General features: G+C 54.4%; 7 protein-coding genes across 7 annotated transcripts; 4 read left to right on the forward strand and 3 right to left on the reverse strand.

The window, feature by feature from the left end:
* Positions 1 to 993: 993 nt before the first annotated feature.
* On the reverse strand, positions 994 to 4,461 carry B0H18DRAFT_937176 (uncharacterized protein). The gene is made up of 7 exons (XM_048041816.1): positions 4,057 to 4,461; positions 3,963 to 4,004; positions 3,854 to 3,907; positions 3,572 to 3,796; positions 3,234 to 3,517; positions 2,535 to 3,031; positions 994 to 2,472 (listed from the first exon to the last, which is right to left on the reverse strand). Exons 1-7 carry the CDS (start codon positions 4,391 to 4,393, stop codon positions 1,179 to 1,181), a joined length of 2,733 nt encoding a protein of 910 aa, XP_047889571.1. The 5' UTR covers positions 4,394 to 4,461; the 3' UTR covers positions 994 to 1,178.
* Positions 4,462 to 6,650: 2,189 nt separating this feature from the next.
* Positions 6,651 to 7,513, forward strand: B0H18DRAFT_632117 (uncharacterized protein). Its single transcript, XM_048038861.1, has 2 exons — positions 6,651 to 6,965; positions 7,018 to 7,513. Exons 1-2 carry the CDS (start codon positions 6,742 to 6,744, stop codon positions 7,253 to 7,255), a joined length of 462 nt encoding a protein of 153 aa, XP_047889572.1. The 5' UTR covers positions 6,651 to 6,741; the 3' UTR covers positions 7,256 to 7,513.
* A 3,665-nt stretch (positions 7,514 to 11,178) lies between these two features.
* Positions 11,179 to 12,222, reverse strand: B0H18DRAFT_1122431 (uncharacterized protein; the record flags this gene model as incomplete). Its single annotated transcript, XM_048034511.1, has 3 exons — positions 11,179 to 11,378; positions 11,445 to 11,704; positions 11,777 to 12,222. The coding sequence occupies 3 exons, from the start codon at positions 12,220 to 12,222 to the stop codon at positions 11,179 to 11,181; spliced, it is 906 nt and encodes a 301-aa protein (XP_047889573.1).
* A 146-nt stretch (positions 12,223 to 12,368) lies between these two features.
* Positions 12,369 to 14,365, forward strand: B0H18DRAFT_957469 (uncharacterized protein; the record flags this gene model as incomplete). The annotated part of the gene is made up of 4 exons (XM_048042575.1): positions 12,369 to 12,775; positions 12,840 to 13,408; positions 13,469 to 13,956; positions 14,012 to 14,365. The coding sequence occupies 4 exons, from the start codon at positions 12,369 to 12,371 to the stop codon at positions 14,363 to 14,365; spliced, it is 1,818 nt and encodes a 605-aa protein (XP_047889574.1).
* A 698-nt stretch (positions 14,366 to 15,063) lies between these two features.
* On the forward strand, positions 15,064 to 16,558 carry B0H18DRAFT_632218 (Alpha/Beta hydrolase protein). The gene is made up of 3 exons (XM_048038862.1): positions 15,064 to 15,250; positions 15,316 to 15,492; positions 15,551 to 16,558. Exons 2-3 carry the CDS (start codon positions 15,327 to 15,329, stop codon positions 16,390 to 16,392), a joined length of 1,008 nt encoding a protein of 335 aa, XP_047889575.1. The 5' UTR covers positions 15,064 to 15,250; positions 15,316 to 15,326; the 3' UTR covers positions 16,393 to 16,558.
* A 127-nt stretch (positions 16,559 to 16,685) lies between these two features.
* Positions 16,686 to 18,044, reverse strand: B0H18DRAFT_1213776 (uncharacterized protein; the record flags this gene model as incomplete). The annotated part of the gene is made up of 9 exons (XM_048036538.1): positions 16,686 to 16,992; positions 17,061 to 17,192; positions 17,242 to 17,266; positions 17,325 to 17,394; positions 17,453 to 17,480; positions 17,533 to 17,592; positions 17,641 to 17,744; positions 17,802 to 17,897; positions 17,952 to 18,044. 9 exons carry the CDS (start codon positions 18,042 to 18,044, stop codon positions 16,797 to 16,799), a joined length of 804 nt encoding a protein of 267 aa, XP_047889576.1. The 3' UTR covers positions 16,686 to 16,796.
* A 582-nt stretch (positions 18,045 to 18,626) lies between these two features.
* B0H18DRAFT_957471 (uncharacterized protein) lies at positions 18,627 to 20,578 on the forward strand (the record flags this gene model as incomplete). The annotated part of the gene is made up of 5 exons (XM_048042576.1): positions 18,627 to 18,765; positions 18,817 to 19,472; positions 19,543 to 20,095; positions 20,147 to 20,218; positions 20,313 to 20,578. 5 exons carry the CDS (start codon positions 18,627 to 18,629, stop codon positions 20,576 to 20,578), a joined length of 1,686 nt encoding a protein of 561 aa, XP_047889577.1.
* Positions 20,579 to 20,595: the final 17 nt, after the last annotated feature.

Here is a 20,595-nt window from a genome sequence, read left to right on the forward strand (position 1 = left end):
GGCAGTTCCATATTCGGACCAATCTTTGAGCCATGAAAGAACATAGTCGTCCGGAGGAGGATGCAGAACTGGACGGAATATCAGGTGTGAAACGATGGTGGGTGTGGAGCATCTCTACCTGAGGACAACTTGGTCTTTCCGAGACGACGCACATTTTTGTATCCCAGGGACACAGGGATGACGAACATGCTCTCTGCAAGTGCACGTATCACGGTTGATTTTCCCGTCCCGGCGGATTGAACAACTGTTATGAATGGCTCACAAAACCCGCGCCTTGTAGAGTATTCTTGCAGCTCATGCACGAGATCCATATGGAGATCTCCTGGCACATAGTTCTCACTCCATGTAGCCCGTGCATACTGGCGAGCTGGTATCGGGAGATTGACAGTCAACACCACTGCAATGTTGTTTAAGATGTGTGAGCAGTTCTGCTCACCGACGTTGATTATGTGGCAATCATCCATTGGTGTAGTTCCGACAGTGATATTCACCAGATACCAGTACTTGGACCGTGACCGTAGGACGTCAGTACTTAGTAGTACAGCTCAAGTCGAATAGGAGCGGACTCGGAAGCGGCGCGGTTCTGACCTCTCAGTGAAAGCTTGACCGGTTGACCGCTGAAGCTCGCTGAAGCGCTGACGCGCGACGTGGCAATGAGCGCCCGTTTGCAGCGCAAACTAACCTAAACTAACTGCAGGACGCGGTGTCTAAGTATATACTTGATTATCATCGACGGCGATACAGCAAATTGTGGCCCAACGTGATCCGGCTTTATCTCACTGTCTCGGAACGCACGCACTCAGTACTCAGTACTCGGCTCTTCACGAGGTCAGTCTCTTGTTACGCTAGTTCCGCGACAAAATATGACTTGGATGTTGCGTGACGATACGATTACGAACGCCCAAGTCAATACCAACGTGAATTTACTTAGTACTTAAAGATCGCCACGGTACGTCCGTACCATGATTAGGGCCCGTGTATGCGCTTTTCAGGATCGTTCCCCATGCTTTCATATGCCATTGGTATGTAGCCATCAAGCAATACATTACATGAGTCATAGAACTTAGTATCAATCACGCCACAGCCTACTGCGGAGAGTGTACTACATGGCGGCCGATGCGACGTGTCCATGTCACTCTGCCGAAGATCGTGTAAGCCATCCCCTCTCCAGATTGATCCTAGGCTGCTCTACTCGCATCATAATCCTCAATGAAGCCATTCCAATGCCGGAGTCCTGTGCCTGCACCTGGGGTCATAGACCTCATTTGATCGGCTTCGGCATCGCTTACACTTGCGTATAGCTTATCCCATCCATATGAGGCATCAAGAAGTGATTTCCAGACGTCCTGCGTCTGGGGGGTTATGGGCCCAAGTACTCTTGGAGACAATCCCGCGATCCATATGTCGTATGCGTCGAAGGTTTTTGTTTTTCCCGCATGTTTGCCATCTTCGAATTTGCTGACGATCTTCTCGGTCTTCGTTATGCGAACCTTGCTCTTGATATCGGGGACGGCAAGCGCAAACACTATCCTTATGATCGGCTTCTGGGGCTGATGTGTAAAATTCCAAAATCCCGTGCGATAGGGGTCCATCGGGGCAAAGAGTGCATTTTTGACATTGTCACTGTATTTCTTATCGTTCTTGACCTGGACTAGAATTGGGTACAATGTGTCTTCCGACGCATGTGCTCCCGACACGAACGTCAGCGCGGCATCGACTCCACCGAAAGTGTTGGCGCAAAGTAGTGCAGCTCCACGTGCCAGCAGCCCGAGTAGATGATCAACTTGGAAAACATCCAGCTGCTGGGCTTTGATGAAGTGATTGAAGTGCATGAAGCAATCATCGAAATCCTGTGCAAAGGCATCGATCGTCTTCTGATCCTCGGCCTCAATCTCGGAAGGATCGGCTTTGAAGAGCTCCAGCAGTCCTGAAAAAAATGCATTCGTGGTCATGACAGGTCCAGGTACGTCATCTGAGTTGGTGCCGGCCGAGCTTGAAACCCACCAGGGCAGTTGTGATTTGACAGCTTCATCACGGGCGAGCGTCAGCAGGAGTGTCGCCAGAAGCTCACCACGTTCTCCTTTGTCAACAGCAAAACCGTCAAGGACAGATCTCAATGCCTTTGGTACGTTGAAGCGGCTCTGTTGCATGATCACATATGCCGCTTCCGCAAGAATTGGTTCTGAGGCTGAGAGTGTAACCATCGTCTCGAATGTTGGGTCAACCTTGAGACAGAGTCGTAGATGACCTTCAACCTGTTCCCTCTCCTTGCATTGGGCCGTGTATGTTGTGCAATTGAGCTCGAGAGCCAGCCGTTGAGAGAGACATGCCAACTGTTGTGCCAAAGTCAATGGCTCCATTCCATCAACATCATTAGCACATAGCAATTTCTGTTGAGCGAAGTGCAGAGTCCTGCGCATTGAGTCCTCTGTCGATGCATGAGCAGCATAATTTTCATATAAGGAGCCAAATCTGATTTTTGGAAACATCATATGAGTATCCCTGTTGCATGGTCAGAAGTATAGAACACCTACAGGGGACGACCAAGGTACGCCATCCACTGACCACTTGCAACGTAGGACAGTGCGAATCCTTTCTTAAGTGACAGTTTATGATTCGTAGCTAGTTGGTCAAGGCCAACACCCGTGAATGGGAGTACGGCATGGTATTTGCCCTCCATCACCCGTGCTGATGGGTCCTTCATCCTCGATGGAACCAAATTCGCAATTTTGCCAGTTGTTGACGTGAAAAGTGCGAAAATACTAAGGCCGTTGAGCCCACGCAAAGCCCTTCGAAGCTCCCCAAAAATTGACCATGTCCGGGCGAAGGCATGCTCGTCGACATTCAAGTTCCCTGATCCAAGACGCTCTCCATCACCCATCTGGTCAGTCAAGGTGTGTGACTCTTCGAATGCAAGGGTCACAAGAGGGTTCTGAAGCTCGGCAACCCGATTTTGCTCATACTCCGTGGCCTTGCTCCGTTTCTTCTGGCTGAGCCGTCCCTTAGCATCAGCACCTGCTGGCTGTTTCCCCTCAAAAACTTGTTTTAGGATGCCAGTGAGGGTTTTGCAGGACTTAGCAGCCTGATCCATAGATATTTCTGGATATTCCTCCTCCGCGACACTGTTCTCTGAAAACTTGGGATGTTTGTAGCCGGTCTGATGCAGATTTTGCTAGTTATGCAATGGCCCCATTAGTTACTGAAAAGATCGAAATCAAGGCAAGTCGTCATACCTCAGTGGAATATTGTTCGGCCAATGTGAGCACCTTCGAATAGAAGGCTCGTCTGAACTCGCCATGTCTTGCGAACGTCATACCATCTGACATTGTCAACCGGAACATACTGGCCAATGCTGATAGACCAGCCTCCCGTGCTTCCTTGAAATAGTCTCCTTGAATAATAGCTATAGCATGGTCAAACAGAGCACGCAGAAATGCGCAACATCGTCTGAATGTGTCTTTCTGTGTCTTTCCCGAACTCAGGAAGAACAAGACAACTTCGTCGCCAGGAGGATATCCTATATAACTGATTATCAGTAGTGCATTCAGTTGAATGAATGAGGGCGCAGTACCAGTCCCATTTGCGCTGAGGTTCAACGGAATAACAAAATGTGATTCCGAGACCTTGTCTATCAGTCGCGACTTGCCAACGCCTGTCGACTGGATAATTGCTGAATAAGGGGTAAATACTTCCGTGCTGACTTTGGATTTGGTTGGGTTATAGCTTGTGTTGAGATACGTCCACAACGCCTTATGCGCATCGCCCTGGAACTCGGAATTCCAAGATGCCTCGGTTGCTTGATGTCATAGTTTCAGTCATTCGTGCCAGATCTCTCAGAAGCATGTTGACGTACCTTTGATCTGTATTCTGGGGTCATCAATGCTCGTTTCGAAGACACGATCTCGAGCTATAACGACCGATGAGCACGATACGTAGTAGGCCTTGCAAAGATGAATTTTTACCAAGGACGGCTTGACCGTGATCAGGGACTTTCCGCAACTCCGCTATAACGGCTATGGTCAGAACTGTCAGGGCAGTAGCAGATCGGCAACCAACGTTGGTCAATAAAATATGCCCAGGTCTCCGGCCCATTCTCGTCGGTCGCGGCTCTGAAGAGTTCAGAGTATGCATTGATTCTGTCTTGAGATAATTTTGAGGTTAGCTGCTTGATTTCCGGGCGTCCTGCTGTTTTGATAGTGTTGGCTATCGATGTTCCCTGAAACCACGACACCACGGTGTAAATGACTTGTCCGAGGATGTCGGGCGAGAGCGGATGAGAGTCGGCTTTGAGACGTCCGATGTCGTCCTTGATGTTTTTGTCTACTGTCTCCTGATCTTCGACAGACAGTGCTTCAAATTGACGCGGTTTCTGACCTTGACTCTGGTGAGACATGGTCGAGAGGTGTTGATTGAATGCAGACACAAGTAGTTGGGGTGACTCGGAGATGCTTGTGCACGAACTTGAACGCTGTTGAAGGTTCCACAAACCTGCATCTTTATATACCCGTAGCACTGCGCCACATCGTCAACTCGAGTGTTGTATCGGATACCGTGGCGCTGTTGGAAATGTCGACCACATGCGAGGGACAAAAGTATATTAGTTCACGTCAGCAGAGACAACAAGCTCTACTGATGGGCGATGCGATGAAACATATTACTCACACTTGTATAGCAAACAATAGGTTGTCTCGAGATCGAGACTGTTTACGAAACGTTCTTTCCATGTTTTTCCCGTGCATAGTTGCATTCGTGTCGGAGAGTGCCACCCGCTGATAGTGCACCCACAGTACAACAACACGCATGCTACACGTACCACGGCTGCGATGCAGAAGGCCGCCCAGCTACAACGCACACAATCAGCATCAATTTTCGATTGTAACTATTTAATCGCACCCACGTCGTAACGTACACAGTCAACAGTGGTCGCCTTGTCATCCGAAAATTCGGATTGGTTGGTCCAACAATTTATCTTCTTGTTATCGATGTTGTTCGTTCAAGCATACTAAGCCACGACAAACAACAACAGACATCAGTTGGTATCACAACCTGGAGGACCCACGGAGTGGCGGGCAGCGCTATCGCGCGTTACAGACGGTTGCCGTGCTGTACCCCGTCCTATTGGAGGCAAGATTAGCTGCTCGCCACGGTGTGAAACGCAGAGGCATAACAAGTACGTCTTGATCGAATATCGAGGGGCATGACCGCCCGTCAGTGCCCGGCGGGTCCCCTACCACAGTGGCGCAGCGGTTCAATGACATCTTGCTCTGATGAAGTACAGTCACGCACATCGATGAGCTTGTACACCTGTCAATTACAGCATTAGTCCCGTTACCGTATTGCGTTCAAAACACGGCGTACTAGCAACAGTGCGTTCAGCCTGACTATCCACTGATTGGAAGTATTACCACGCTTACCCATCAAATCCATCGCGGACGGTGGCTCGCTTGAGGGTGCCCGGGATGTGATGATACAGTCACAAAAGAGAGACTGCCTTTATGATTGAACTGATCTATCGGTTGGCAAGCAACGACACACAACAATAGCCCATGCTGTTTCAAGTTACTCTGAACCCGACCGTGTTTCAAAATTTCATGCCCCAACAGCCTGAAAGCTCGGCGTCACATACGGGTTGCTGACGTGCACGTGAAGTCTTTACGACGGAAAAGATATAACAAAGAAGTCTCACCTTCGACAAACAGGGTGGTCGAGTTGGGCTACAGATACCCGTACTCATCCACAGATTAGCTTCCCTAGCATCAGCGGTCAGCCCATAGGACGGACTTGAGTGAAGGGTATTCGTACCATGTCACATCTCGGACTGCGTGCACGCACTACTGGCCTTCGCAGGCTCAATGTCACATTAGACTTCACAGAGGCTGTCCGGCCCCGTGTATGTTGCTAGAAAATTGATAAAGTGAGGTTGAGTGACGCGCGCTGAAGAAGACACTGGCATACGTACTAGGTTCGCGTCAATAAGCCAGTTGGTTCTCCTTTCGGGATGCAAGTACTTTTCGCCATACTCTAATCGCACTAACCTCGTCGTGCTTCGTCAAAATTCGTCCGCTGCCTCGGAAGATCCGCAGAACCTAGGTATCTCGTACCCATGACTCAGACGAGCTCTGGGTGCTGACAAACACCCTGGACCCCCTTCAGGGTTGAAATCCCTTTCAGCCAGTTCGACTCGGGAGCGGCGAGCTGAGATCTACATAACATACCCAACGCGCTGACCGCGGCCGATAGAAGACTCCGACAAGGTGCCATCGTATTTGCGTAGCCAAAGAGGATAGATTGCAATATTTTCTTCTTGGTGCTCGCGCGCCGTCAGAGTGTCTTCACCAAGTCTTCACGCGCACGAGTCGCGCGACATGTACACAGCACCGCCGTGCTGACTGCATGAACTCGTAGGAAGATCAAGACACCGAGATCCGGATCCCTCATATATCGGCGGTCATAGTATGCTGCACAACTTGCTTGACGTACCTACGACCCGCTTCATGGAATCAACGGTATACTTAGACTGAAAGGATCGTGCTCGTCGCTCGACGTTCGAGGTTCGCGAACGCGCGGGCGCGTTACTTAGTCGTCACGTGAGCGTTTCTCGACGCGTGGGGAACGCGGCCTGAGCCTGCTCCATTCAGCCTCAGCCCTTCCTCAGCCTCACCCTTTGATCCTTCGTCGCGCGACTGTACCACCACATTCTCCCCGTCGAGACTGCCGGGACGGAACCTCTACTCAGAGCTCATGCCCATAGTACAATTTGCGCCGTTCTCGTCTCTCGTCCAACCGGCATTCTGGCACGCGCTCACGGACTTCAAGATCGATGTGCTCCGGCTCTCTGACGATGCCATAACGATCCATGGCTCGTATGCCGCCGGTCGATCCGTCAAGGATCGCGAGTCTGGCGCCGAAATAGCGCTCGGATGTAATCTCACAGTCGGTGGCGAGTCGTTCTCGAAGGCGGATAAGTGAGTGGCGGAACTGTATCCCTCGAGTGGACGCATGACCTGTGTTTTGCAGACCACCAGCTCATTCAGCGTTGGTGACTGGCGTGTTCAAGAACTACAATACCGTCGAAGAGTTCAAAGCAGCAGACAAGACCGCGCTGTTTGCACAAGTGTCGGACGAGGTACGTGTTCGTTCCACTCTGAGTCTCTCCCACTGCCAATGGACCTACGCGCATATATGGTGTATGTGGGATTGTACTGCGTCGTCAATCGCTGCGTCATCCAATGAGTTGAGGATCGCGATGAGCTAGATCCCCTGGGTTTTCGGGTAGCATCACGGCGATGAGCGCATGGATCCTCGCTCTCATGTCTGGACGCACGGAACCACCGCAATGAGTTTGTACCAGTCACAAATTCGCAGTTCTCGTGGTGTCGCCGGGCCAGCAAGACTTGGAGCGCGAGCACTACCAAGGAGACTACGGACGTCGTACTCCTTGTGTCTTCTGCAGCGTTAGTGTCCGCTACCTTGATAACAACCTGAGCACTGGTTCGTACTGTTCGCCAGCCCGGGTGAGACAGCGGCAGTGTCAGTAATGCTTCCTTGTTTCCGTTGTTGACATGTTGGCGAGGAAGGCGAGTGAGCAGCTGCAGGCTAGTCCCTGCATGTGAATGATTCAGTAACCTCACATGTGCACGCCCAACCGACGATCTCTGCCTGACAACCGCTCTTCATAGATCTGGAAGACCATAACGGTAGAGCGGACGACGGCGCGGCTCAACCACTTTCTGCTCATCACCTTCGCGGATCTCAAGAAGTACAAGTACTACTACTGGTTTGCCTTCCCCGCCTTCGTAGTCAAGCCTGCATGGGAGATCCAGGAAGACTGGAAGGCCGCGTCAGAAGAGTTCAGCGACTCCTTCGTACGTCGACTGTTGGCTCATGTCATTTCTCATGTGCGCATTGACGAACCACGCATTCAGCTATCTGCGATTGAAGCGACACAACTGGCTGCTCCACGAGCTTTCTTCCTCGTCCGGCCGAAGGCAGGCAGCGACGCGCCCGAGATCGCGCCCGTGGAAGAGTACGACCAATTCTTCGCCAACGTCGCCCCCGAGCAACGCACCATCGCCTTCCTCGACCCCTCCGCGACGCCCTCCAACCCTGGCTGGCCACTGCGCAACCTCCTGACCTACCTCCATACCCTCCACCCAGCACCGTCGTACCGCATCCTATGCTGGCGCGACTCCGAGCGCCCCTCTAGCGCACCGTTCAAGAGCCGCTTCGGCGTCGTCTCCCAGGGTACCGGCGACGTTGCGGTGAAGACGGAGAAGCCCGCAGCGGTGGGCTGGGAGAAGAACGTCCAGGGCAAGCTGGGCCCGCGCGTGGCCGACTTGGCGCCGATGATGGACCCAACGAGGTGAGCTATCCACTTAGATATGGGGTCGGTTGTATGCTCATGCGTGTATGCGCAAGGCTTGCGGACCAGGCCGTGGACCTGAACCTGAAGCTCATGCGGTGGCGCATCCTGCCCGCGCTCGACCTTGAGAAGGTCGCGAACACGCGGTGTCTCCTCTTGGGTGCCGGCACGCTCGGGTGCTATGTGGCGCGCACGCTGATGGTTCGTCGTCCGCCCATCGGGCATCTGGTATCCTTCTGACATCGTTCATCTGCGACAGGGCTGGGGCGTTCGCACCATCACCTTCGTCGACTCCGCCCGCGTCTCGTTCTCGAACCCCGTCCGCCAGCCGCTGTTCGAGTTCGAGGACTGCCTGAACGGCGGGAAGCCCAAGGCGGCGTGCGCGGCCGAGCGGCTCAAGAAGATCTTCCCCGGCGTCGTACGTAGATCCCCCACCCGTCTGCCTGTCTTGTCGAGTCTCACACTACCCCCGCGACAGAACTCCTCCGGCCACAGCCTGAGCATCCCGATGCCGGGCCACCCGATCCCGCCCGCGTCCGTCGAGCAGGCGAAGAAGGACGTGGCGGCGCTCGAGAAGCTCGTGGACGAGCACGACGTCGTGTTCCTGCTCATGGACTCGCGCGAGAGCCGGTGGCTCCCGACCGTGATGGGCGCGGCCAAGGGCAAGGTCGTCATGAACGCCGCGCTCGGGTTCGACACCTTCCTCGTCATGCGTCACGGCGTCCGCGCGACGCTCGCGAAGGGGGACCGCCTTGGGTGCTACTACTGCAACGACATCGTCGCGCCTGCGGACGTGCGTGTTGGGTGGCTGTATGCGTCGTGGAAACCTGCTGACCTCCGTGTGTGCAGTCGTTGACTGACAGGACGCTCGACCAGATGTGTACCGTCACTAGGCCTGGCCTGGCGTCGATCGCCGCGTCGACCGCGGTGGAGGTGCTCGTCTCGCTCCTGCAGCACCCTGACGGGTACGTTCGCGCACTGCAGCCGTGATCTCATCTCATTGCTCGGGCTTACAGCATCAACGCGCCCGCCCCGCCGCCGCAGAACCAAGGCGGCGAACCCGCGCCGGGGACGGAAGGCGTGTTGGGCATCGTCCCGCACCAGCTCCGCGGCTTCCTCGCGCAGTTCCGGAACATGCCCATCACGGGTGCCGCCTACGATAGGTGCACAGGGTGCAGCGAGACGGTGAGCCCGTGCGGCACAGCGTGCAGCCAGATTCGAGCTTACGCGAGCGTGTAGGTCATCAAGGCGTACGAGACGGAGGGCTTCGGGATGCTCCTGAAGGCGTTCAACGAACAGGGCTTCCTCGAGACCTTGACGGGGCTCGACAAGCTGTATGATGAGGGCGAGGCGGCGCTCGAGGCTGTCGGGTGGGACGAGGATGAGGGCGAGGACGACTTTTGATAGATCTCATGTCAATGATAACGACGGAATGCGAAGAAGGCTGGTCGGAATGTAAGTCAGTGTTGTACTCATACCCGTCGCAGTGTAACGTTGGCCCACATGTATGTTTGCTATACCCTGTATCGATTGCTTCACGTTGCTTTGAGTGCACGTATAGATGCGAATAGATGTGACGAGATATGTGCCGCGGGCTCAGCCAAGGTTGTTTCCCGCATCTCGAGACGCGTCGAACCTATCGTATATCACCTGATCTGATCATAAGAGCCTCCGTGTACTCATTACGAACGCTTCCAGCGCCAGCGTGTGTGGCTGTTCAGGGAAGTGAGCTACTATCACTGTACCAGAAGTGCAATTTTCGCGCTTTTTCCTCTCTGCAGGACGAACCGCTCACCGGAAGCTCTCGGAGTTTGCACTGACGGATTCCTGAGGTCTGAATATATGGTGTATGATTTTACAGGCCTTGTCCAGGGAGTATGAGAGGGATGCCGAGAGGGAGCAAGGATTGGAACAGTAATGCAACTCTTCTCCGAGGCTCGTCACAGTTCCTGTCACACTGCCGAGTGTTGCCGAGTGTTGCCGACTGTGGCTATTGTGGCTGCACGGCGATACAGCAATGCAACCAACATGTTCATGCCACCTTGTGCTATCCCAAACACCTTTTTCAGTTGCTGGAGAGGCTGTGGATGTATCTATATTATTGTAATGATACTCAGAGGACCGGCATCCCTTACAGTATAGTAAGTCATAATGTTGAAAGCCATAACGAGTCGACTACTTCGACTCAGGAGATACTATACACCGGTCCTCCCTCATTTCACGAGTTCTATCTTTCTCCAGTAGTTAGTAGCTCCCCCGCGTGTCAAATGGAGGGTGGCATGGCCAGTAATGCGTGCAATGCCTTGTCCAGCGGGCGAGCAACAGTAGTGCAACTGCTGCGATCGTAACCGCATATGGTAACTGATAAGGAGCGGAGTTGAGATTGCTGATCTTGGGTGGCTTTCCGTCACGCTCTGACCACCGCTCAGACGTCTTTCCTGCTCAGAAGTCGCAACAAGAGACGAAAGGCTTCGGAAAAATATGAGGAACATATTATATGGTAGTTCAATGCACTTTTGAGACCCACAGATGAAGCGCCCAAGGGATGCGGTCAGCCGAGACTGTACCAGTGCGATTATTGAGGCGCGGAAGGCATTCATCGATTTCTTCTCCTCAAATGCGCTACACATTCAATTCATCAAAGTGCACATAAACATTGAGTACGAAGTAAAGAACATTGTACAAAAATCCCAGAATATTTAACGGGACGGATGAAATGGGAGTTGAGTAATTGCATTACTGTCGCGATTGCATTGCAGGGCCACTGATAGTATATGCGCCTCAAAACAGGACTCCTGGGCAGCTGGAAGGTTGCCTTATTCATCGCGCTCCACTGCATCGAATAACTCCTTTCTGTCGTTCATCATCGTCTCGTACTTGTCGATAGCTGCTGCTATCAGCGCGAGACCTTCTTCCCTAGTGGTCTTCATGATGTCGTCGACACTCTCCCAGTAACTCTCCAACGGCTCTCCAGTGTAGTACAACGGCGTCCCCAGCTTCGGGACCTGGAGCCTCGCTGAAAACGGATAGACATCGTCAATATGAGATGTTCCCAGGCGCTCAAGTGCAGATGTTTACTGACTATTGTACCACGCCCATGCATCTTCAGCGACGGCCCGCAGCTCTCCACAGAACGGATAATGGCCTGGAATAGGAGACGGGATGTCAAACTTGATTTCCGGGCTCCTGCACGCATTCATGTGGTAGCGTGCGCTGGAGAAGTCGACTATGCAAGGCTGGCCAGTCGGACGACGTATTATATCTTCGGACTTGTATGATCCGCCCTTTATGATATTGACCGGCCGCGAGTGCAGCTTCTCGAATGCCCTCACAGCTGCCTCTCTGTCGACATCGCCACAGCGACGAAGATATGATGAGGCTCGGGCGGTAGACTGGGAGAGGACGGACTCGTACCTGAACGATCTCTTCTGGTTCCGCAGCGCACTCGGCAACGCATCCCCACAGTACTCCAGCACCAGGCACGTCACTGCATCGTCTTCCGAACCTCCTTGAAAGAGTCCATAGTAGTTCGGCATCTCGCTGCCTCGAAGCACGGCGGTCGCTTGGGCTTCGTAGAACTTAGCCTCATGGCGCAGTCTCTCCCCTCCGCTGCTCCCCACGGCCATCTTACAGACGACCTTGCTTGCATCAGACCTCAGCTTGTGCAAGTAGAGGGTGTTGTTCGTTTCGTGTGAGTAGTGAAAGTGGTGTGGAAGCGAGGAGTCGGAGATGTGAAGCAAATCGTGCAGCATTTGACCACTGCGGCCGTCAGAGTCTGCGCCCTGAGGTGGGACGAGACGCATGTACTGAAATACCTTCCTCAGATATTCATCTTGGAGCTGGCGCTGGGTCTTATCCATACGTATGAGACCGCGGAGAGTACTTGTCAGGAAATGGGAAACAAGACGGTGCACGCTCAGCGAGTGCTGCACAGTGGCACGTGGAACGTTGATCGAGACTACCGCATGTTCGTGTTGCGTTCAAGCTCGGACCAAGCTCGGACATCATGGCCACTCCTCCGGATCCCAGGCAAGACAGCGTCGCCGACGACATTCGCACCCTTACCACCATCTTGCATCGCATTCGCCCTCATCTAGCCAGTCCCATCACCGCACAGACCCTTGTTCTGCCCAAGTCGCTGCAGAGCACCGCCCGGCTGTACAACCACATCGCCACCGTCCTTACCACTGGACGAGAGAAAAGGGATTGTGGGGGTGCTGCAGTGCGAGCCATCTCAGTGACTGGGGCTGTCTCGAAAAGCCATGGAGCCTCAATCGTAGTGTCCTCCGACGAGGATGAGACAGAGACGTCTCAGAATCCTCGGCCCGCAGCCAAGGGTGCACATCGCTCGAATAACCCGCAGGGGGCAATCGCTATAAGCCTCTCGAATCCGAGGGGACACGGCCCAGCTGAGTGAGTGCGTTCAAATTGACACTTTGTCACCCCGTTGTGTGATAGAGGGTTGCTGCAATTCAAGGGGCGCTGCGAGAGACCTCTGTGACAACGTTACAGAGTTGTTGGAGGCGTTGCCATTATCCGGGCAGGAATTCCAGCTCTTTGTCATACATCGTTCTCTTCCCAAAATTCGCCATCGCGTCAAGCTCGAGCGCACTTTCTGGAAGAAGGATTCGCTTGGAGCGATCCTCCATGGTTGGGGACCCCAGCCAGGCGACTCTTTAATCGACGGCCTCTGGTTTCCCCTTGTCCTCACCTTAGCAGAAGTGTTCGAACAAACAGTCCCGTGTCCGTTGCAGATCCGAACATCCGATGAAGGTTGTCACCGCAAGGAATGGCTCTGTGATGCCGCAGGTGCCGCAAACTGGCTCAGGATGATACGAAACGCCTTTGTAAAGACCGTCCGTGACGTTGAGGACGCGGTTGGAGCGAAGCTGGAGGATACCGCCACCATGGCCGCGGCGGCCAACATGTCGAGGCTCAATGCCATGCTCTGCAACGAAGGCACGCAGTACCTGTTCACCTTACCTTCTCTCAAAGAGAGGATTGCATCGGCGACCGTACCTGATGTACGGTTACCATCCTACTTTGGTATGTCGCCCATCGGTCTGTCGTCTTTCCGTCGGCGCTCCTTAACCCGGCCTGATGCAGCACAATCGCACCCCCGCGTCAATCTGCTGGACGACGATCGCGCCTCTTCTGTACAAGTCTTGGAAGCTATGGATGAAGTCAGCACCGACAGCGGTGAGGAGAGTGAAGACACCACAGCAAGTTTCGCCCTTCGCTATATGCGCTCCATCGTGGCGTGGGTTCCCGCCTCGAGGTCCGTCCACAGCAATCTGTCCAAGTTGGTGCGGAGCAGCATACCCGCGACGATCCACGTGGTGAACAGCCCGCCTCCCGTGCCTTCGTCGGTGTCGCCACTCGACTCAATCGCGAGGAATCTGCCCGCCGCACCGGAAGGACACGCCCGAGCAAAGGCGAGTGCCATTATGGAGGAGCTGGGGATTCCGGAGCAGGTCAGGGGTGCGGTGCACTCGGAGGCCGCGTTGATGGCGTTCATCCATCGCGCCCGGGACCGGGGCGAAGGATCGCTCGTCTCCAGCCCCGCCGCTCACGACCTGGACGACGCTCTCCAGGTAGGTTCTCGTGTATCTTTCTATTTGCGCGACTGAGCGAGCTCTCTGCCACGAGGGAACTACGGGCGTCATCGGCTCCGCGGTGAAGTGTTGCTGGTGCTGCGCCTGGCTCGCAGAGCATCTCGCTCGCCACACGGATCCGCACCAGACGTTCACGTTCAAGTTCCACGTCGCGGGATCTCATGGCAGGATCGACCCTTGGGCGCCGCCAACCGGCGTGCCGTCTGCGGTCTTGGAGGAGCTGAGGACGGTACTCCAGGAGAAGTTGAGTTCCGCACTCAAGCTCAAGACCTATGATCCGACGGCCGAGGGGGTAGCGTCTGATAGGCGACACGGCGGACCGGCGTCCACAACTACGGACGAAGAGATTTTCATGTCGTATGCTTCGAACCCTGCCCATGACGAATGAACTAGTTTGCACAACTTGCCCGAGACAGACGAGGAGGGCGGGATCACGGAGTCACGCTGCAAGACGTCTCACTGACATAGCCGACAGCCCGTTGAGCCACCGCGCTCTTCTCCAGCCCGTGGCCGCTGAGGTACGAATACCTGGAGCGCTGTCGCTCCGACGACCACATTTCGTGGAACCTCTACGGTCTTTACGCGTCTCGCCCGAGCCTCCGAGAGATCTGTGCCACGCGTGCCGTCTCAGCGTCCCGCTCCAGTGCGCTGGAAATGGATAGCCATCGTCAATGTGAGACGTTCCCGGTTGGCACTCGAACGCAGACGTATACTGACTGTCTGTCGACTCATGCGCAGGCATAATCAACGACGGTACGCCTCACCCAATGCAACGCGGACCTGATCTTTGGCTCCGGAGAGGGTTGTCATCGAACTATCGGATCTATAGGTCCGCGCCTCGGCAACACCCGTTACGGATGGACCCACAATGCGCTCAAACTATGTAGATATCACTTGCCGTGACTAGCGTATGAAATTGTTGGTTGAGTTACTTATGCAAGGTGAGTGCTGTAGTAGAAGACTAGTTTTGCATGACCGACGCCAGTGCCGCGCGGCTGTCGGTCCATCAATGCCCGAGTGGCAAGAATCCTTCACCCAACCCTCGTCCGAGTCACCATGACTCTGATAGTGCTCCTGCCGATAAGCGACTGCGTCGCTGCTGACAAGGGGTCGCATCGCGCCATCGGTCTGATCTCATTATGCTCACTCATACGGGCTCAAGTGTCCGCGTCAATAGTATCTCAGGATGCCGCATATAAGAATTGCATGTACTACATCCTCGACAGCTAACACATCATTCCCCAACAGGTCGTCCAGGTCTTACCATCCACAGGTGAGTGACTGTTCATACATGACAGCGAATTCACTGAGATCAATATGATTTGCCTCTCCTCTCAGTACCGCACGCAATGCTGACTGTCACTTACTCTCGTGTCGGTTCACTTGACATAAAGCTCGACATCGAAGTACCAGCGCATCCGAACTCTGGTGCCCTACCAGCAGTCATATATTTCCATGGCGGTGGGATGGTCGCAGGCTCTCGCAGAGACGCTCTGTTCCCGGAGTGGTTCAGAGGTACGTGCAGGCACTGTGCAGTAAGCCGGACGTTCTCAACCTTGCTCTGCCTATGCAGAGTCGGTGCTAAAGCGCGGCTTCATCTTCGTGGCGGCTGATTATCGACTCGTTCATCCGTGCACCGGCTTCGACATCATCGAGGATGTGAAGATGCTCTTCAGATTCCTCGGGGACGAGTCTTTCTCGACGAGGCATCTCCCCGACGGTATGTCGCTCGACACGGCCCGCATCGCGGTCGCGGGATTCTCAGGCGGAGGCTACCCCGCTCGCGCTACGGGCATCTACGCGAGCCCCAAACCAAAAGCCGCCCTCTTGTACTTCGCACAAGGAGGGGACATGCTCAGCGACCAGTGGGTCGCAGTCAAGGACCACCCCATGCCCGTCTACGGTGCCGCAGTCCCTCCCGACCCAGAGATGCGCGCCCAGCTCGCAGGTGGGCTGCCTCCCATCGCTGACGCGCCGTTCCAGCTGCGGGGAAACGGGTCTCTACTTGATCCCGACGGGCGATGGTACTTCTGCCCGTACTGGTTCAGGACAGGGGATTTCCTGGACAACCTCCTCGGCGAACCCATGTCTGCGGGGCTGCGCGACCTGCCTGCGTCCGAGAGGCTCGCGGCGGTCCCTGAGCACCTGCGTCCTGCGCTTCTGGAGGCGCAGCTCGACGCGACGTTCCCGCCGACGTTCCTCGTGCATGGCCTGGCCGACGGTGTGGTGTTGCCGTCGGAGTCGCAGGCGACCTACGACCGGTTGAGCGAGCTTGGCGTTAGGGTGGAATTGATCATGGTCCCGAATGCGGACCACATCCTGCTGAGTACGGCAAACTTAGCGGTACTGGCAGATGGTGCGGCCGAGGCGCAGGAGAAGGGCATGGACTTCGCCGAGCACGAACTCAGAGCATGATAGGTTGCCATTACACCAGAGTTCCACGTACGACATGTAACATGTCATGTCGCCTTATCCTCTGTAGTGAAGCCATCAAACAGTTCTCGAGCGAGGAACGGCATCCCCTTCTTGTGAGCCTCAGGTCGCCCAAGAACAGAGCTCAGGCAGCACTACCTACACCGTGAGCAAGGTGGATATGGCGCGAGCTGACAATATATAACACATGCCAGTTATTCTATTCATTTGCTGTGATTTGTCCTAGTCATGCATACCTCGTCATTTTGACTGCCAGGTCGCAGACCTTCTCGGCAGCGACATCGGAGTCATATACCACTGGCATGTGGAACGTGTACGCGAGCCCATATAGACATGTGTGACTCATCACGAAACGACAGCAATATGTCCGGAATACTGAGGAGGTCTTACACAGTGTTGCTCCGACTGAGGGGCTTGTCCGTCAACAAACTCGGGAACAGATGCGCACCGTCCACGGCAGACATTGGCCCGCTATCAAATGTACTCCACTGGCCGTCCACGAGAACTTCCCTGGTAACCAGAATATCGACAACAACAGAGGTGCGTCTGTGTTTAGGTTTCCTTCCGAGCAGTGAGAAGAAGCTATTCAATCAGGAAACAGTATCACTCAGCGCTCCTCCCATATCGACGTACTGAACTCAAAACCGTACCTGGATTCCGGGGAGCCCACGTCTACGGCGTCGCTATTGTTGAGTAGTTCGTCGATGCTCATATCGGGCGGTTTCTCCCACATCATCGAGATAGCTCGTCGTTTCTCCCTCAGATGCTGACGGACGTTCAATCTAGTATAAACTCAGCGCTTGTCTCAGTAGAAGAATGAGTCAAACGTACACTGCAAGTAATGCATTGACGTATACTGGGGCAAGCAGTCGATCAGAACCAGTTTCCTGCACATACTTATTGTATCGACTTACCCGTGCATGACGGCTCATGTAAGTGGAACAGGTCCACAATCATATGGACGTCGTGCCATTGTGGGACATACTAGTTGAGTCAGATCGATCAGCGCAGGTGCCTCTGCATGGTTCGTAACTGGACTCACCGTAATGTATTGAACAAACTGGACGACGCTGTGACGAGGAGATCTTGAGCGCGACACCTATTCCACAGTGAAGCACGTACACGATGAGAAGCCCACGGTTGACAGTGTATATGATTAGCTTGGATAGAATAGCATGGGCCCTGTGACCGCTTGAGTATGAGTTCATGAATGGATCGTGAAGACAATACCCGTCGACCGTGTAGGTCTTTGCACCCTGCAAGATAAGACATAAAGAGACAGTGATGTACAGATCAGTAAAGAGCGCGGTGACAGCTTGTACGCTTCCTGATGGCTGCAGTGGTCACGATCGTTTAATATGCTTTACCCACATGAGAGTTGAGATACGTACGATGACGTCCGAGAGTATGATGGGCACGCTCGCGTCTGCGCTGAAGACAGGATGACTGGATGCGTTTCCGTAAGGTATTAAGAGCCTCCAAGAGCTCTAATTTGTAAATCAGTCGAGTCTGGCGCCCGCGCAAGCCCTCCGTAAAGCTACGGAGTCTGAAGTGTTCGCTGTCCGTCGCTCGAAAAGGCTAGATGAGACTGTGCCGTTGATGTCCGCGCAGATCGAGATTGACGACACGACCATGGGCGGGGATCAGGACATATATTGGTGGCGTTTGCAAGCCTGAGACCGTTGTAAACCCAGAGATCTAGCCAGGGGGGTCGGACCCCCTTGCTAGACGTATGCATTATGGGACCGTAGTAAAGCCTCGTCATGGATCCACTTCCTTATTAGGGGTGCTACGCCCGCAATAAATCATGGAATATATGAATATCTTACATAGGCTCAGTGTCTAGACGTGCATACTGCGCCGTGAATCGTGATGCACTTGCTATCCCGCGAGGTGATTCGGAGAGAGGTCTCGGAACAATTCCGTGCGGCTGGCGAGTCACGGTGGTCTCCTGACGCAGTAATTGCAACAGTTGCGACGTGAATTGGCAGCGCGCAGTTCCGAGTCGGCGAGGGGCCACCGCCGACAGAGTCACAGGTCGCAGATTTGGTCTCGGAGTTGTGTGGGTAGGCATATCAGGTGTCGTGTACTTCGGGGTAAGCATGCCGTGCAGAGCGGGGGTCTAGCATATAAAAACAGTGAGCAATGTGTTCGTCAAGCATCAAAAAAACTCGTCCACTCATTTGCTTCTCTTTCTCTTTCTGAACTGCATAGATATGAGCCGCAAACCGATGCCAGTGTCAGACAAAGCCGCGGGCAAGCGTAAGGCAACCCAGCCTGAGGTTCCTGACGAAGGCGAAGCCCCACCGCCGTCGCAGCAGGAGCCGCCACGACTGCATGTCATGGAACACAATGGTGAGTCAGGGCCTCAGACATCGTCAGCTGAGCTAACCATCCACTGTATAGCACCGCCGCACGCAGGATTCCCAGGCCATGCCATGGATTACCTGTTCCCGCCCTCGTCTGCACCTGCATCATATGGTTTCGGACACTCACCTTCGTTATATCCTCTCCATCCTTCTCTCCATCCGCACCATGCGGCTCACCCTCCCATGCCGAATCCTTACTATCCTCCGTATTATCCTGCTCCTCCTGTCACACATGCTGCACCTGCCAATGAAGGTGAACATGATGCCGATGAAGAACAAAACTCACCGGAAATCAAAGAGGAGTCCGACGACAATCTGGTCTTCCCCGAGATCAAGACCATCCTTGCTGAGACTGCGCCTGCTGCTGGAAAGAAGCGGGCAAGGAAATCGGCGGGGAAGGGCAAGGCTACAGCTGCTAACCCACCTACTGTACCAGCTCAGACTCACGCCGCCGTCCCAGCTGCTGGTAGTCGCCGAAAGCCTGCGGCGCCAGCACCAAAGCGCGGAGGCCGGCAGCCAGGTGCAACGGGTTATGGCGACGCTGACCTCACGGAAATGCTACGTCTTGTTCGGGAGGTTCTCCCTCTAGGCCCTGATGAGTGGGTGACCATTGTCTCACGATTCAACAAATGGGCGCGGACGAATAATCGTGGCGAGCGCCAGGTAAAAGCATTCCGTTCAAAGTGGGACGCGGTGAGTTATTCTTGTATGCAGTGAAGACTTCGAGGAGTACTTACTATTCTCCCACTTCGCTTTCACGCAGATTGTCCGCACTCCCAAGCCGACGGGTAGGGCAGAAGTCCCATGGTTTGTCGAGGAGTCGTGGGAGATCAACGACCTCATTGAGCAGCGTGCTCATGTTCGGCCACTGAACGATGCGAGGATTGACGGTGTCGAGCGTTCTGAAATGGATGAGCGCGACATCATCGAGATTGAAGACACCGATGATGAGGAAGAGGCGAAGCGCTATGTCGTCCGCAAGAAGGCAAGGGTGGACACGTCTACAAGTGCGGTCCCGGCAGTTGCCGGAGCCCGCCAGACGCGCGCAGGCATATCGTCTAACCTTGTCACCTCCATCGCATCCGCATTCAATCCAGCTGCTCAAACAGCCCGCGATGAAGCCCGTGCTGCTCGTCAGCATGAGAACACCTATCTTCAGGCTATGCTCTTCGAACTTCGTGACGCACGCACCCGGAACGAAACCCTCTCGGAACGCCTTGCAGAACAAACACGACGGGGAGATCGCCTCGAGGATGAGCTCCGCCGACGCGATGAAAGTCAAGCCATTGCTGCACGCCATGCAGTGAGGGCTCCTGGTGCGTCCGAAAGCATTCTCCTGATGTTTTGTGTGACTGACTGGCCCTCAGATCTCCATCGCACTCTCATTTCGCCATCGCACATAGTTCCTAGTGCTTCGGGTTGGTATCCGAGTCATCAAGGTATGTGGCTTAATCGTAGCTATGAGCCTTCTCACTCATGCATACGCAAAAGCGGATGATTGTCCCCCGACTCCCGGCCCATCAAACTGGACAGGTCACCAGTATCGTAGCCCCTCTCCAGACCGTGCAGCCATTGCAGCACTCGCAGCACTCGCTCGTGAGGAAGCTGGCCAGGCGCACGTCCCCCTACACTCTCGCGCTGACCGTGCACAAGGCCCAGCTGCAGCTACATCGGGCACGGGTCTTCACATGCACGAGGCAACAGATGTTGCGAGCTCCGAGCTAGCACTGGAGACGTCGTACGACGTCACCGTCACTCCTCGAAAACGTCGGGCTCAACGTGAAGGCGAAGACGCTTGATCGATGGCATGTTGTTG

The sequence above is a fragment of the Fomitopsis serialis genome, assembly GCF_022376445.1.
Source record: "Fomitopsis serialis strain Sig1Antser10 chromosome Unknown B0H18scaffold_77, whole genome shotgun sequence".
Classification (NCBI taxonomy): Eukaryota; Fungi; Basidiomycota; class Agaricomycetes; order Polyporales; family Fomitopsidaceae; genus Fomitopsis; species Fomitopsis serialis.